This window comes from Euprymna scolopes, chromosome 3, assembly GCF_053919585.1.
Source record: "Euprymna scolopes isolate OS-2025 chromosome 3, ASM5391958v1, whole genome shotgun sequence".
Lineage (NCBI taxonomy): Eukaryota > Metazoa > Mollusca > Cephalopoda > Sepiida > Sepiolidae > Euprymna > Euprymna scolopes.
In genome coordinates, this window is record NC_136484.1 from 137,930,164 (window position 1) to 137,948,553 (window position 18,390).

Genomic DNA, 18,390 nt, shown 5'->3' on the forward strand with positions numbered 1-18,390 from the left:
GTATGACCGTTTTGTTTTTTATATATGTAGATAATTGTAATTTGGATTTGAATAGAAAAGAAATGGAGAAAATGATTCCACGACTGATCTTACAGGTTAATATTAGGGTAGACTGAACTCGTATCTCTTAGGTAGCAATCCATTTATTAGAAAGACTGGCATGTGTCCAGAACTGCCCCCTTTCCCATGTAAAAATAAAAAAGTCTGTATGATGTACATACCCGTGATGGTAAAAAAAAAAATATGCATACAAAAATCATGTAAATTGCTCAAGTAGTTTTATATTTATAAAGATCATTTTAAAGTCAATTTGAGTTTTTTTCTAATGCCTTCCCTCTCCTTATGTTAAGAATGGCCTTTTAAGAAAAAAATAAGTTTCATTTATTTATTTATTATTTTTGGAGGTCAGTTTTTTTTTTTTAATATAGAGCCATTCTTGTAATAGTGTAACTTTATTGTTAATGTTTACAAGTTGTAAGAAACAATGACAAGGAAAAACTCAACTCCCCCTTTCCCATTGAAACAACATTTATTTCTGGTTACTTTCCCGTATAAGGTTTTGTTTTCCTTGTTCAAAACTGTCATTCTCAGCCCACATGTCTATATCTGGCGTCCTGAACGTGATTATGATCCTCGATCTGTGTACACATTCTTCTTTTTTATAATCTTTTTCTTTTTCCTTATCGTTACGTTACTTTGCACACAGCTTGGTATTGGCATACAGCTGTCATACATGCACCCTCAAGGTTACATATCTTCATATGCTGGAAAAAATTTACAAGAATTTAAAACCCGCTCTGAAGTAAATTAAAAATAAAAAAACAAAAAAAATCTTAAGTTCACACAAAAACATGAATAAATAAATTCAAATAAAATGTCTTAGTGCCTAGTTTGTTCATTTTTTTTCATTTTACCTTCATCCCCCCCCCCAGTCAGAAATTCCTTTTATTTATTCTTTTTTTTTTACAAATCAAATAAATCCCACTGTATTTTTCTAAATATTTAAACATGTTTTAATATGTTGAAAGGAGAAAAAAACTCCTGTCAACTGTTTCAATAGTGAGAATGTAGTTTTTTTTATTCTTTTGTATTTTCAGACATTTCACTGAATAAGTGCAAAATGTTTCCACTTTGTTGTCCAAAATGAAAGTTTTAAATGTTAACAATGTTACAAAGGCAGTTAACTTCAGGCATGATCTAATCAGAGTTCTGTTGAGCAGTATTTCGTATTTGTTGGTCCTCGGTCTGTAAATTGCTCAAACTGAAACGGGATATTTTTATTTTAGTAATAAAGTCTGTTTATTGACTATAGACTGTCTTCATGACAGATATGCTACACTGTTAATTGTATTCCCAGATTTGTTTATTACTTATTTTTTTTTCCCATCATGCAAGTTTTTTTAATTCAATCTTCTCTCGTTTTCTTCAACAACTCTTTATTCCTCTACCTATCATATCAGTCATATCATTAATGTTTCTCTCCTTGTGCTCAATAGATTTCCATGCCAACTGCCCAAATAGGAGGGTGGACCTGTAAATTCATGTTCGTCCGTCTGCATTTTTCTCAATAACTACGCCTTGGAATTTTTTGAAATTTTGCACAAACATTAAACATGATATGAATAAAAAAGTAACAGGACAGATTTTCCGGGAAAACTCTGGTTGCTACCCTAGGGGTGTCTTTCTTGCTGAACTTAGTCATTTATTTTATGCCGCATTCACTGTGCACTCATGGGGGACCATGCATGCTTCATTTGTTTTTAAAACTTCCTCTCCAATCTTTGACTAAACTACTTAGCATAACCACTTGTCATTAACTTCTGATGGCTAAGTTATGTTCTATACTCAAGAAATTTGATTTGTTGTCCGAATTCTTTCAGCAGCTTTCAGACTTGTCTCCACATCCTCCATTTCTGTATCGGAGGATTGTAAGTACCTTAAATGCTTAGTGGACACTTATCTTTCTACTACAGTGGCAATGCTGTTCTTTTTCTTGTAAGGAGCTTTAGTTTTAGGATCAACCGATAATATTCTGTTAACATCAAGTGTCTTACTTGACTGGCAATCAATTTCGCTTGCCATTAGCTTTAAAATTAAAGATGACTTTAAATATACCTACCTAACCTGTGTTCTGTATTAGCTTTATAAAAAAAAAAGTAATAAATGACCATTAAAATAAAAGCAGTAGACATGGTTTAAAAAACTTATAAATAAAAAAAAAAAAAATATTTATAAGTCTCTCAGCATAGCCCGTGCTAATAATTGGACATGTGTATCTCTTTTAAACTTTAATAATCGATAAAATAAAAATTTGAGACATTTAGTATCCTCAGACAAGGGTTGAACTTGTACAGATCGAATACCAATTTACAAGAATATAATTGCATTCATTTTTAAATGTTTAATTCTAACTTAAAACCTTATAAATTATTTGCTTTGTTAACTGAGAATGGAACTATATCCCCTATAATATCATATATTCGAGTCATAATACTAAAACTCCTGTCTTTAACATTAAAGATAATATTCGCAGTGACCCAAGGTCCCCACAAAACCTCCTTTAGCAACTAAAAATATGACTGACAAAACAGGAGAAAACTCAAAAGAGAAACAAAAGAGCAAAAAACAAAATCAAACAATATTATTAACAGTATGGTGCAATTATTTTTATTTCAAGTTTACCCTTTCAGTATGCTTAGTTCTTTCTTGCTTTCTCAGTCTCAGTTTCTGTTTCAGCTTAGTCCAGTGTTAAGTCCTTCCGTTGGGACTACATTTTTTTCATGGTAACCCTTTTTTTTCTTTCATATTGAACCCTTTTTTTTCTTTCATATTGAACCCCTTTTTTTTTTTTTTGTGAAAAGACCCGACCTTAATGGTGTCAAATCGTATTCTGTAATGTTAATGTTAAGATGTCACAAGAAACAGCAAGGAAAAACTCTACTCACTTTTTCCTTAATTTATTTTTTATTTCAGACTATTATTCTCATCTTTATTAGTTGTTGTTTTTGATCTTTTATTGGTTTTGTTCATTCACAACGTTTCGGCCAACTATTCCTCTGGCCTCCGTCAGGTGGTAACCACGACGGATAGGAACTTCAAATCTCCTAACTGCATTCTCAGCCATCTTTGCCATCCGTAGTTGTTGTCGTCTCACCACATTTTTGGCCAATTAACCTCTGGCACGCTTTGGGGGGGATTGAAACCACTATCTTCAGACAATGCTCATCTGGAACTGTAGAGATTCAACGTCTATCGACTGTGCCACGGGCCCCGAAGAGCGATCAAGGTTGGATTCTTTGATCTTATAAATCCATGTTTATTTATCTAATCTTCCATAGTCAGGTCCATACCGATTGGTATATATATATATATATATATATATATATATATATATATATATATATATATATATAATATTCCTTAATTGGAATTCATTTTTGAGATGAGCATTATATATTAATTTATAGAGGAATAGTTGGCCGAAACGTTGTGAATAAACAAACCAATAAAAGATCAAAGACAACTAATAAAGATGAGAATAATAGTCCGAAATAAAAATAAATTAATATATAATGCTCATCTCAAAAATGAATTCCAATTAAGAAATATTATATATATATATATATATATAATATATATATATATATATATATATATATATATATATATATATATATATATACCAAATATTCCTTAATTGGAATTCATTTTTGAGATGAGCATTATATATTAATTTATTTTTATTTCGGACTATTATTCTCATCTTTATTAGTTGTTTTTGATCTTTTATTGGTTTGTTTATTCACAACGTTTCGGCCAACTATTTCTCTATAAATTAATATATAATGCTCATCTCAAAAATGAATTCCAATTAAGGAATATTATATATATATATATATATATACCAATCGGTATGGACCTGACTATGGAAGATTAGATAAATAAACGTGGATTTATAAGATCAAAGAATCCAACCTTGATCGCTCTTCGGGGCCCGTGGCACAGTCGATAGACGTTGAATCTCTACAGTTCCAGATGAGCATTGTCTGAAGATAGTGGTTTCAATCCCACCCAAAGCGTGCCAGAGGTTAATTGGCCAAAAATGTGGTGAGACGACAACAACTACGGATGGCAAAGATGGCTGAGAATGCAGTTAGGAGATTTGAAGTTCCTATCCATCGCGGTTACCACCTGACGGAGGCCAGAGGAATAGTTGGCCGAAACGTTGTGAATGAACAAAACCAATAAAAGATCAAAAACAACAACTAATAAAGATGAGAATAATAGTCCAAAATAAAAATAAATTAATATCTAATGCTCATCTCAAAAATGAATTCCAATTAAGGAATATTATATATATATCACTTTTTCCTGTTGAAACAACATTTATTCCCAAATAAGGTCTTGTTTCTTATTCCAAACTTTTGCGATTGGCCCATATGTCTATCTCTGTCCTCCTGGAAGTGATTGTGATCCTCAGTTTGTGTACATGTTCTTTTTATAATCTTTTTCTTTTTTCTTGTCATGATGTTACTTCACAAACGGTTCTGTCATTTGCATATAGTTGCCGTACATGCATCTGAAAAATTTGTTCTAATTAAAAAACAAAAACAATGGTAGCATAAATCCAGCCAGAGAAGCTATTCCAGGTAAAGAATTAATCCAGTCACAATTGGCAGAAAGTAAAGTTAATATCACTGAAAAATTTAAAGAGATTCAGTATATTTTATAAAGCAATTTTGGAATCTGATTGGTTTGTTCTTATCATCCATGGTTATAAATTGAATTGTCTAAATCTTTTTGGTCATACCTTTTAATATGCCAAAAATATTGCAATAGTCTTCATAACTTGTTTTCCTTTTGTCAATGTCATTCGATGAACTCATTTTTAGCTTTGATGACAGCCTTGGAACTAGCTAACCAGAGTTCAGTGGATAACTCAACGGTTCAAAATTTTTCTAGTTAGCAAACTAAAAAAAAATTTTTCTAGTTAGCAAACTAAAAAAAACAATTTGCTTATTTAGAAAAATTATTTGTTTTATTAAGATGTACATTTCACATGATCAAATTGTATTCGTTACAGATTGGTTGTGTACAGTGTATCGTTTTTCATAGGAAAATTAACAAAAAAAAAAATAAAAACTAGTTCGTTGTCCCCCCCCCCTATTTAAGCAGTAAAGAGCTCGGGAATGAGAGATTAGGGAGGCGGGTAATTAAGTCAAAGGATACTAACTCGGAGTATACTTACCAAATTATTTTTCAAAAATAAAATGTGTCCTATATTTATTGAAGATCCGGTATAACCTCGGAATGTTTTCCCATTACTCTTATCAACCTTATTTTATAGTGCACCCCCACCTTACTTCAATGATTTTATTTGACATTTTCTACAAATGTAAAGAACCACATAAGGTTTTATTTTACACATGAATCACATGACAAGCGGAATTTTTTATTTTTATGTGTCAAGGATGCAGAATGCACACCCAGCAACATCTGTTTATTTTAGTAGGGCCACAGTATTGCTCCAGTGAATAGATAATATAATTGGTTAAAAAATAAAAGTTTTGAATGTATCTGGCTAAAATAAAACCATAATTTAAATGCATTAAAGAAAAGGAAATTAAAAAAAAAAATAACCCATAAAAAAAAAAAAATTACCAAATTGCAATGTTTGGTGAATACATCTTTTTGTTACTTTTTCAATGCGCCTCATTAAAGTGAACATTATATTCATTGTTCTTGGTTGATGCATCCTAAGTTTTGTTACTTTTTGAACATTGTATATTAACAAAATGAAAAAAAGTCAGAGCTGTAGTTATTTTTGTTCCCACTCTTTTTTTGGTAGCTGGATTTTCTCCATATTAAAAATTAACCTTGTATCTAATGTCCTTTTGTGAAAGCTAGTAAATAGAAACAATATCTGGCATTACCTCCATCATTTTGAAGTGAGGGGGAGTATTAACATGAGGTGTCCTCATTTGTGAGGGAAATTCTATGCGTAATTCTGTTGCATCCAGATTTTGTTTTGGGGAGCTAAATTAATGTTGTCTTTAATTGTACCCTTGTAGGGAGGCAAGTAAATAGACCATATCTTGCATTGTTTCCTTTTTCTTTAGGGGGTTGTATTGCCAGTTCCCAGTAGTGCTCTTTTTTTTTCTTTTTTTTTTTTTTTGATATCCTTGCATAAAAAATCCATTTTGTGTCTAATTGTGCCTTTGTGAGGTGTCTTCAGATTCTTTCCCATAAAACTAAATGCGTTCTCTTTTCTCTCCCTCTCTCTGCGTTCCCTTTTCCCCCTCCTCTCTCTGCGTGCCCTGTTCCCCCTCCTCTCTCTGCGTGCCCTTTTCCCCCTCCTCTCTCTGTGTGCCTTTTTCCCCCTCCTCTTTCTGCGTGCCCTTTTCCCCCTCCTCTCTCTGCGTGCCCTTTTCCCCCTCCTCTCTCTGCCTGCCCTTTTCCCCCTCCTCTCTCTGCCTGCCCTTTTCCCCCTCCTCTCTCTGCCTGCCCTTTTCCCCCTCCTCTCTCTGCCTGCCCTTTTCCCCCTCCTCTCTCTGCCTGCCCTTTTCCCCCTCCTCTCTCTGCCTGCCCTTTTCCCCCTCCTCTCTCTGCCTGCCCTTTTCCCCCTCCTCTCTCTGCCTGCCCTTTTCCCCCTCCTCTCTCTGCCTGCCCTTTCCCCCCTCCTCTCTCTGTGCCCTTTTCCCCCTCCTCTCTCTGCCTGCCCTTTTCCCCCTCCTCTCTCTGCCTGCCCTTTTCCCCCCTCCTCTCTCTGTGCCCTTTTCCCCCCTCCTCTCTCTGTGCCCTTTTCCCCCCTCCTCTCTCTGTGCCCTTTTCCCCCCTCCTCTCTCTGTGCCCTTTTCCCCCCTCCTCTCTCTGTGCCCTTTTCCCCCCTCCTCTCTCTGTGCCCTTTTCCTCCCTCCTCTCTCTGTGCCCTTTTCCCCCCTCCTCTCTCTGTGCCCTTTTCCCCCCTCCTCTCTCTGCCTGCCCTTTTCCCCCTCCTCTCTCTGCGTGCCCTTTTCCCCCCTCCTCTCTCTGCGTGCCCTTTTCCCCCCTCCTCTCTCTGCGTGCCCTTTTCCCCCCTCCTCTCTCTGCGTGCCCTTTTCCCCCCTCCTCTCTCTGCGTGCCCTTTTCCCCCTCCTCTCTCTGCGTGCCCTTTTCCCCCTCCTCTCTCTGCGTGCCCTTTTCCCCCTCCTCTCTCTGCGTGCCCTTTTCCCCCTCCTCTCTCTGCGTGCCCTTTTCCCCCTCCTCTCTCTGCGTGCCCTTTTCCCCCTCCTCTCTCTGCATGCCCTTTTTCCCCTCCTCTCTCTGCGTGTCCTTTCCCACCTCCCCTCTCTCTCTCTCTCTCTCTCTCTCCCCCGCCCCTCCCCTCTCTCCCCCGCCCCTCTCTCTCCCCCGCCCCTCTCTCTCCCCCGCCCCTCCCCCTCCCCCGCCCCTCCCCTCTCTCCCCCGCCCCTCCCCTCTCTTCCCCTCCCATCCGCTGTCTTCCCCTCCCCTCTCTCTTCCCCTCCTCTCTCTCCCCCTCTTTTTCTTTGTATCTCTTTCTGTCTCTTTCTCTTTTCCATTCCCTATCTCCCTTCATGCTTTATTTCACTGTCTTCTTTTCTGCCCAGATGTCTTTTTGTTGTGTCAGTCTTTCAGTCCAAAAAATGTTTGCAAAATTAGTTTTAAAGAATTATTCAAGTACATTCACTAACGAAAACTGTATCCTTTGCATGATATTTTACCATAACTTCTGCCAAGGGGCACAGAACTAGACAGGTTGCAAATGGTTAAATCTACTAAATAAGTAAAAGAAATACAATTAAAAATAACAAAAAAAAAAAACCCAATTGTTGCTTTCAACAATCTAAGAATGATAACAATTACTAATAGTTGATCCTTTGTTCAAAAATTGAATTATGAGATTAATACAGTAAATCAGATTAATTGCTGACAGCTTATGTTTAGCTTAATCTATTTGAATAAAAGAGATCACATTGTATATTAAAAAATACATAATTACTGAGCATGACATGATAAACTTGATAGTCAGTTGCATTTTTACTTGATCGAAAAAAATAAATTATTTAAATGGGAAACAAAGGATAATCGTAAAATTAATTTCACAATTAAAAATTTAGATTATAAAAGCTTTTGGTTTTTAAGTGGGTGATTAAAGTATTAGTAATTTTTATCATTTTTTTTTTTTTCATTTCATTATTGAGTGGATTTACCTGTTTGCAACATGTCTAGTTTTATATCTCTTCATAAAAGTTATGATAAAATACCATGTAGAAGGTATAGTATTTTTTTTAATAATTCTTTTAAATTAATTTTACAATACACATTAATATGAAATATGGTTATTTTCTAAATTTTTGAGTATCTACTTATAACATATATATAACAGTATCAACGAATTAGTGTCATTTGCATTATTCATATTACTGTTTTCATCTTCACTCTGTCATCATTTGCACAACGTTTCAGCTGATGTAACCTCCAATCTTCATCAAGTGTGTCTTGTCAAACTTGAATCTTTTTGTCAAATTTGGAATTTCAAATAGAACTCTTTCGTTTCGTCAGCCATGTCTGAAGTAATTTGCAATTATATTTTGAGTGTAGCCCACACTGACGATTAAACTTTCAACCTGGAGTATTATATATTATTTTATTTTTTAATTTAAAAAATTTTTTTTGAAATCCTTTGAGATGAGGTTTCAAAATTTGAATATTTTCTTTCTGGTAGACTTTTATCCTCAACTTCATAATTTTTGTTTCACCTGAAGAAAGCCATAGAATAAGTTGGCTGAAACATGGTGAAACAACAACTATAAAGATAAAGATAACAGTCCGCAAAAATATAAATACTCAAACTCCAGAAGAGTGTCACTTGCATCTGAATTTTATCTAGAACTTAATCCATTAGACCATTAGGTTTTTCAGAGGTTACATCGGCTGAAGCAAATAACACTAGCAAAGTAGATGAGCAAAGTAGTCTGAATAATCTAAATTACTAATCTTCATCTCAAAACTTAGTTTCTCACTATATTGTATTCTGTTGAACCTGTACATATTTATAAATCTAAATCAAAGTATTTCTGTTGAATTTAAACATACATTAAAGCTGATTAATGTAACGTCTAAAAATGTATGTCAAATGTATCCAAGTTTTGCTAATATTGCATTTGCACAATCGATCGTTATTACATGCTTATTTCTTTTCAATAAATTTATGGAGAGAAGAAATTGGAGCTTGCATTTATATTCGGAAACCTCATAACTCTCATTGCTTTCCCTGTTTTGTCCTTTAGTGCTTGTGTTCCATGAGCGATATTTCTGACAAAGGGAGGAAAATTGTTTTTAATCAATGAGATAGTATTGTAGTAATCATTAGTATTGGAGATTTGATAGTGTCTTACTTAAGGGGGCGGTTTGTCAGGAGTTTGTTTATGTTGGACTTGAAGACATCCAAGTTGTAGTCAGGTGGGAAACAGGCAAGCGGCAGAGAGTTCCACTGGCATGCAGTTCTAAGAAAGAAGCTTAATATTCATCAATCAAATGTCAATCTATCCATCTTAACTCGAGTGTTTTTAGCCTTGATAAGTGATGACTCCTTAGTAAAACAATATTTTCATATTTCAAAGAAATAATTTACAAAAAACTTTTTATTTAGAAAATATCAAACATTTATTTTACTTTCAAATATTTTGTTTGAATTTTGTAATGTAGAAAGAAATCAAGATATCAATTTTACGATACCTCATTTTGCACCAATTAAAAAAAAACTTTAAACACATATGAATCTATCTATCGACAGACAGACTTGGGATAATCTTTTTAATCTGTTTTCAACAAATTTGGCTGTCAAGGGGTCAAAGTTCAACGATTTTACCTTTGAAAACTCCTCTGCCAATTTTGGGTCAAAACACTTGAAATTTTAGATGTAGGTTCCTTGGATATGGATCAAACTTTTTAATTTGATTTGAGCCTAAAACAATAAATATTAAGGGGTCAAAATTTATAAAAATTTGACCTCTCAGCCAATTTTTGGTCTAAACATTTAAAATTTTACATAAAGTGTATTCAGACATAGAGCAAGCTTTTTAATTGGTTTTTAGCCGAAAGTTTGGCTACTAAGGGGTCAAAGTTCGAAAGATTTGACCTTTGCAGTTTTTTGGGTCTAAACATTTAAAATTTTACATAAAGGGTATTTCAGATGTGCAGCAAGCTTTTTAACCAGTTTTTGAGATAAAATTTGGCTGCCAAGAGGTCAAAGTTCAAAGAGTTGATTTTTGCAGACTATACCAAACTTCTCCACCAATTTTGAGTCTAAACACTTGAAATTTTAGATGTAGGTTATTTGGACATGTGTCAAAAATTTTAATGTGTGTGTATATATATATATATATATATATATGCACATAAAGTTATGAACAGTACATAGGGCCCGAGCAAAGCTGAACTGAACTGCTAGTTTAAAAAAAGTTAGTAGCAGGTAATTGAGGATTATTATTTTTTTTTTTTTCTATTAATGAATCTTGACTTGTCAAAACTAAAAGGTTAATAAGATGGATGGATTGTCATTTGAATGATGAAGAATATTATGGGAAGATTAAAAATGATGAATTGAATGAAAAAAATTTGATTACTTATGAGAACACTTTATGGCAAGTATTTGATGACATTAGATTTGAAGATAACCAAGTGGTAGTGTGCAGGGAAGTATTCCTGTTCTAAGGTGTTCTACACGTGAAGTTTCCATAGGTGAACATCCATATTAAATCCTTGTTCCCGTATATTTTGTACAATTTTTACCTTTTTACATTATTTTTTATTTTTTTATTTTTTTTCCAGTTTTGTGCGTTCAGTGTCTATGGACAAATGGAAAGACAGCGAGTTGGAAAAAATGAAAGTTGGTGGCAATAAGAAAGCAAGAGATTTCTTTGAGTCCCAGGATGATTACAATGACAGTCTTTCCTTACAGGAAAAATATAACAGCAAAGCAGCTGCCCTCTACAGAGATAAGGTACAGTGTGTTTTTATTCATTATCATGTTTGGTTTAACATCTTTTTTACGTGCTAACATGTGTTGGATGGCTTTAAAAAATATCTTTGGTTAGGTCTTTATCTCTCTTTAAAGTCCATTTTTATCACTTTGTCCCATGTTTTCCCTAGCCTTTCCTTATTAAATGGATCTGCTACCTTAACTGTTCTTGCTGATCAAGAATTCTCGTTTTTTTTTTTTTTTTTTTTTTTCCAATGTGCTTATATCATTGCAGTTCTTTTTTTATTTATTAAGCCATGGTCATAGAACAATAAACGTTAGCAATAGACAGAGGCATTTAAGCTAATTAGGGGATGCATAAAACTTGGGAATATCACGATAGTTAGACAATACAGAACTCCGAAAATGTGACCGTAATACATGTTCATTCACAAAATTCGTAGGTTACACGTTCAGGATTGCAAAACACTATGTGAAAGGAGATCGTCGGTACATCGCTGAGCAAACATTGGTGTGATTATGCAGAGGATCTAATGTGAATATATATTTTGCAGGTTTGGTCTGTTCAGCTACAGCACAGGCGGTATTTAAGTCTTCTGTTGTGTACACATTTTCTTATAGTGTCCAGATTCCTTTGAAGTCATCATAACTAAAGTGGTCTTTAACTCGCATCATACATCTGTCATTTCACATTTCATTTTGTATCATTTTTCTTATTGTAACATATGTCCTCAATGCTCACTTATTAGTGTTCTTTTCATCACGCTGTGTACACATGCTTGATAGGCTTTTCTGTTTTATTTTCACATGTTCCGGTTCTAAGAATGCATTTACTTATATTTCAGACTACTAATATTGCGTATCTAGAAAAGATTAGGTTTATGGTTCCCAACATTCATAATGTCAGGTTGATGCAAAAATTTTTGCTGATATAAACCTCATCTTAAAACTGACAAACTGTGTTTTTGGAAATCTTTATTTATAATAACTTGATTCCATCCGTCAAGAAGCTTATAAATTCCTTGCTTGTAAAATTCTTTAAGCTTTGATGTAAAATAGGAGTCTAACTTGTGTTCAATTTCTTGTGATTTTTTTCTAAGGTTATTTAAATGGTTTTGTAATACTTAAAATAAGTGATAATCCGAGGGAGCTAGGTCAGAAAAATATGCAGGAAGGGGGAAAGATTTCCCAACCAAATTTTCCTAGATATTTTGGTTGGTAGTCCTGTGTGAGGACAAGCATTATCATAATGAAAGATGCCTCCCTTTCTGTTGACTAAAGAAGATTGTTTTCAAGTCAACATGAATGAAAATATTGCAGAAAAATCAGAATGATTCTTTACTAATCTAAAAGAAAAAGTTATACATTAATCATGGTGATATGTTTAAGTGATAACAATATGCATAAAATAAAATATAATGGTTTAAAATGTTCCTTCTACAAATGTTTTGCAGCTACCTGATAAAATTGTCTACATTAACATATAATTATAAATACTGGTTAACCATCAGTTCTAAATGGCAGTTTTCTAAACTTCTAAAGAAAGATATCTGATAAAATAAGAACAATATACTCCATGGATTAAATAAGTTTCAGTTCCAAATTACATACAGTTTCCAAAGTTCAAAAGATGCACCTGAAGAAAATCGGTGTTGTATTATCTCTAATTCCTCCTGCTATCTGCCATTTTTTATTTTTTTTTTATTTTTTTTTTTTTTTTATTAAGCGACATCTGCTAGCCGTCTGGTGGGTTTGTTATCTTTTGTTCTATTACCTTTTTATTTAATTTTCCTCTGAACACTTGTAATATTCAGTGAGAATTGTAGCTTCTATTACCATGTAAATATACCTTAAACCTCTTCCCATTTTGGATTGGATGGGATATCGCTCCCTGCTGACTATATGTATATCTGTCTTGAATCAGATCAGGAGGGAAAGAAAGAAGGAAGCAAGCTGTGAAGTCTTCTCGTCTGTGACGTCGCATTCATGCAAGACCACCTCCACTCTCAATATATAAGAGGAGTTTACTCTGGCTGAAACGTGATTGTAACAACCAAGATAAGAATAGTATTCAACATCTGAGCTCTAATCTCTCCAAGCATTCACAAGAAACCCTCATTTGGCTGTAAATTCTATCCATAATTTCCCCCTTTGTCTGTGCCTAAGCCTAAACATTCCATGAACAAAGCTTCTTTCTAAGAACTGCACACCTGTGGAACTCTCTTCTGTTTACCTGCTTTCCAGCTGACTACAATATGGTCATCTTCAAGTCCAATGTAAACAAGTTTTTGATAAGCCGTTCCCCTTAAGTAATCCAATTTACCAAATTTACACTTCTAACTATTACTATGATATTGCCCTTTTGACCACTATGATTTAACCCTTATCCTCGAGTGGCCTCTGGGCCTTGATAAGTGGTGATTCCTTTGTAAAAAAAAAAAAAATTTTTTTTTTATATATCCAAGTGATTTGAATAATATTACTGGCTGAACCTATCCAACTGACTTTTCTTTGTATATTAGACAAGCAAGAAGACCTGACATGGTTTGGAACTGAACGTTGAACACTGTTCTTTTTAACTATGTTAACACTATATTACTGTTTTTTCTTTTCCTTTTCCCTGAAATTTTGCTCCTTAATACACTTGGAAGAAACCAAAATTTTAGAAAAGAATCAGTTTTATACATATGGTTTAAATGACTTTTAAATCGGATAAATGTATTTCAAGTTTGAAAGAGATTCTGCCCTTATAGGTCACTTGGAGGTGGGACGGGACATATAGAAATTTGGGACATTGTCTTACTTGGAGAATTTTATTCATATGATTTAAATTTCATCAAAATAAAATTTTAAGGGAAGTTTGGCTCTCATGGATCTTTTAGGAAGACACTTGAGATTTGAGACCACTTCCATCGTCTTCCCTGGTAATTTTTATATATGAACATGCTTTTACTTATGTAGATCATTTTAACCTTTCTTTCTATAGGGAGCACACACAGACATTAACATTTATAAATATTGATTAGTTTTTAAATAGTTAGCCATTTGTAGATTTGGTTTGTTTACTTGTCTTTATCTATTATATCATAAAACTCAAATCGTCTTACTTGGGCATTGAAATCATCCGCCCAGTTTACAGCTTCCATTTGAAAAATTCTGCATATGTGTAATAAAATGAAAACAAAGCCATGAAAACGTTTTTTTTTTAATCAACAATTTTTTTGTGTTTAAAATATGCAAATAAAAGCAAAACTAAATTCCTGCTTTTTTTTTTTTTTTTTTTTTTACTTTTGCATTTTATGAATTTTATTTGATTTTTCATTACAAGTTGGAATTGCTTTCAAATAAAAACAAAACAAATATTTTTATGATTTAATCTATTTTAAAGTCTTTTATATATATTCTGTAATTGGCAGTTTAAAGATTTAAAATTACTCCGGTCAGCTTGCGGAGTCATTGGTACTATGTTAATAAAAAAAAAAAAACTACCTAACTATTAACACATAACATTTAACTTTTTTTTTTTTTTTTTATAAATGAACATAACAAAAAAAATCGTACAATATGTAACTGTTACCAAAGTCAATAAAAGTGACATCACATAGTTAACTGGTTGGTTAAGAAGAAACAAAGAAATTAAAACTATTTAACCGGTAAATTCTATTTCTTACTTCAACTGTAACCACATGCAATAGCAGTTACTTGTTTTAGTTTTTATGATTTAAACTATTTTATGTTACTGCATTATATTCCGTAATTGGCAGTTTGAAGACGTTAAAATTATATGCAAATGTTTATTAATACTTTGAAGCTTATGGAAACAATAGACTGTTAAAAATGGACAAAAGTTATAGCCATTGACTTTTGATAAGTATTTTCGTTAAGTCATGCTTCTTTGTTTACAAAATCATTCGGCTGAAGTGACATCAGACAAATTTTAAGGTATGGATGATCAACACTGTATATAATGTAGCTTTTTTATTTTTTTTTAAGCAAATATGAAAATAAAAGTTTTGGTAAATTTTTACTTGGTTTCTACCTTAATATTTCCCTTTAAACTGACTACTTTTATAGGTTTTCGGGTATGCTGAAAACAAACATTGCATTTAAAGTTTCCTAAAATAAGTAGTTTTCTGGATATTAAGCAATGTAATTCCTTATGCTAAAAGTGGTAGCCATTGTTGTATGCGCAAGTGCACATATTTTTGCCATAATTAACATACTATTCCATAGCTAGCCAGAACATATACCTACTCAACGGGTCACGGGTAATCTAGTCTTTTGTTAAATTTCTAGTTTTGTGGATCAAATTAAAAAATAGGCATTTTATGTTTTATTTACTTGACATAAATAAAACTCATGAACTGATTTATGAATTCCAAAATTTGACCATTTATAAAACATAATTCCTTGCAGTGCCTTATATTCATTTTTAACATTTCCAGAATATAACTTTAACCTAATCTACTGTACCTGTACTAAAGTTGCACTCAGATGGGTTGAATTGGCTTCTTCTGAAGAAGGAAATTTCATAATATAAAATTCACAAGTGGTCCTCAACTGCTTGTATATCCTTGTTAGAAGAGATGATGATGTTAGGATTTTGTAGTTCTGCTGAGAGGTGTCAATTTCTTTCTACATACAGTGCCTAGTATTCCCAAATGGTCCCCGATCTGGTACTGTCTATGCTCAAGCTTGTTTAACTTTAGTGATCTAATAAACTGGTTTGTCAACGTGATTATCCAATATATTTAACCTGAAATAGCAAGTTTTAATACTTTACAAGCATTTGTGATGGTTCTGGCTATGAACTTTAAGTATATCTGGTGGTGAGACCCCAATTTGGGAAATATAGTGTGGAATCGAGAGTCTGAGGTTTTGAAAGGATTTGAACTTGGACTAGTAAGAATGCTAGGAGTCAGTTAGATTTTTTAAAAATCTAAAAGTCCACACACATATTGGAAATCCTTAAAACAAGGAGGTGAATATTTTGGAATCCTCAAAATTAGACTATACATTTTTTTTTACTCTGCAACACAGGGCCACTTTGACCTAAAGTGGTAGTATCTATTAGACCCCCATCTATGAATTTAATAGAAACTGACATTCACAAATGATTTATTTATAATTAACCTACAAAATAATTTGATGTATAATCTAATTCTTGAACAGTTTTGACATAAAATGACCCAATGCCAGTTAACATGTAAAACCCAACAAGCACTGAACAAGTCTTAAATTTATTGGTGAGAATGACAAATGTAAATGCAGCTTGCTTGATCATTAGATGACGATTTATGCCAAGTCTTAAGTACTATCATAATTATAAGTACAGTGGAACATCTAGACACAAAAGATTCTGTTTATGAAATTTTCAGCTTATGAAATATGTGAAAATTGTTTTGTTCCTGCATATGAAAATATTTTCAGGATATGAAAGATACGAGTTACAGACTATTTTTCAGGCACCTGATTTTTGGAAAATCTTTTTGGTAATTTTCTGGAAATATTTGTGTTGATTTTTATCTGGAGAACATTTCTTTTCTTGAACTTGAATTGATTTTTTTTTTTTTACTTCGCCATAAATTAAACTTATTTTGAAAATTGAAAAATTAATGGACACATTACAATTTTTACCATATTTAAAGACTATAGATTGAAGAAAGATTTTCTGTTTTAATTTTTAATGTACACCCTCGGAAATTTTTGTAAGAGGTTGAACAGTTTATTATTTTTCTTAGAAATCACAAATTAACTGTCAGAAAGTAAATAATCCATTTCACTTCGAATTCTTTTTTTCTTTGTGTGCCTGCATGCCCATAGATTTGACTGAGATCGTAACCTTACGAGTAATGATTAAAATAATCGTCATATCTCTCAATTGTTTTCTATTAAATAGAATTTTATATTTGAATGTCAAAGAAAAGTAAAAAAAAAAAAAATAGCAAGGTATTAACTGTTGGGTTGTACTATTTGTCTCTTTTCATTCTGGTTTTACCTATTATAAAATTTTATGAGGGTTTTCATAAGGCTTGGAATGGATTAGACAAAACACCTTTCAGGATACCAAAATTTCAAGATACGAAAGCCAAGTTGGAACCAAAGTCATTTTGTATCTAGAGGTTTCACCGTATACCACAATTTTATAGTTAATGATTGATTTATTTAAAAAATGTTGGTATTAGAATCAACTTTATGATAATCCTTTACTCAAGTTATTTCTTTGAAAATATGCAATTTAGAAGAGTGATTGTGCATTTAAATTTTAATATAAATTTTAAATAATGAAATCAAACAAAGCTTCTTTCTTAGAAGTGCACCCCTGTGGAACTCTCTTCCGTTTACGGCTTTCCAGCTGACTACAATATGGCCGTCTTCAAGTCCAATGTAAACAAGTTCTTGATGAGCCGTTCCCCTTAACTAATCCAATTTACTAAATTTACACTTCTAACGATTACTATGATATTGTCTTTTTGATAAATGTACCTCGAGTGGCCTCTGGGCCTTGATAAGTGGCGATTCCTTTGTAAAAAAAAAATCATTGTACACAGTTCTCTGGTGCACAAGAACTCATCAAAAGTGTATGTATATAGTATATAAGAAAATATACATTTGTCCGCAAAATTATCACAAGTCCTGAAATGCATGTGTGTATGAACTGGGGGGGGGGGGGGAGGTCATGTAATTTTTAATCCAGAACAATGATTCTGTCAGATTACAGGGTGGAACAATAAAGTTGTCAACTTAAAGAAAATATAACTTTATTTTAAAACTTTTATTGAAAAAATCAATTCAGGTAACTTGATTGTGTAGTAGAGCTGACATCTATTCAATGTAGCTGACTTCAACCTCAATCACCTCCTCGATATGGGTCCGGACTGGGAACATAACTTTTCCACAAGCGCCGGTGAGAGCTTGATGAATACTAAGTGGATGGCAGTAATCAGGCTGTCTTTAGTGTTGTGGGAGGTCATGTTGGTGATGTTCTGGATGTATGACCAAACATAGTAGTCCAGCGGGTTCAGGTTGGAGGTGGGGGGGGGTGATTGAGAGATGGGTACAAAGTCGGAGCACTCCTGGAGCCAAGCCTGAATCTCATTGGACTTGTGGGCCAATGCCAAGTCCTCTTGATTGCCTCAAGGGATCACCACACTCTTCAGCACATCCAGGTACATTTTGGTGTTGACTTTCAAGCTGACTTCAGATATGAGGTGGCACGATGTGGCCCTCATTTAAAACCACACCAAATATCATAACCATGGCCGGAAATTTTGTTTTCATCTCTCTGGACATATTCCTGTTATTTGTAGCAATCCAGCGATGCATTTTGAGGGTGCTGGCAATGGCCCTGTTATTATAATTTGGATACGTAGAGAGCATGAGTTGTACAGTGGCACATCTCCAAA

At 33.5% G+C, this 18,390-nt stretch overlaps 1 protein-coding gene across 3 annotated transcripts in view; it reads left to right on the forward strand.

Moving 5' to 3' along the window:
• Positions 1 to 18,390, forward strand: part of LOC145259194 (ADP-ribosylation factor GTPase-activating protein 1-like) — a 175,767-nt gene that overhangs the window by 20,341 nt on the left and 137,036 nt on the right. For all 3 annotated transcript variants that reach the window (XM_080116977.1, XM_080116999.1, XM_080116988.1), the window contains exon 3: positions 10,834 to 11,005. In XM_080116977.1, coding sequence (XP_079973103.1) covers positions 10,834 to 11,005 — 172 coding nt within the window. The remainder of the gene's footprint in view (positions 1 to 10,833; positions 11,006 to 18,390) is intronic.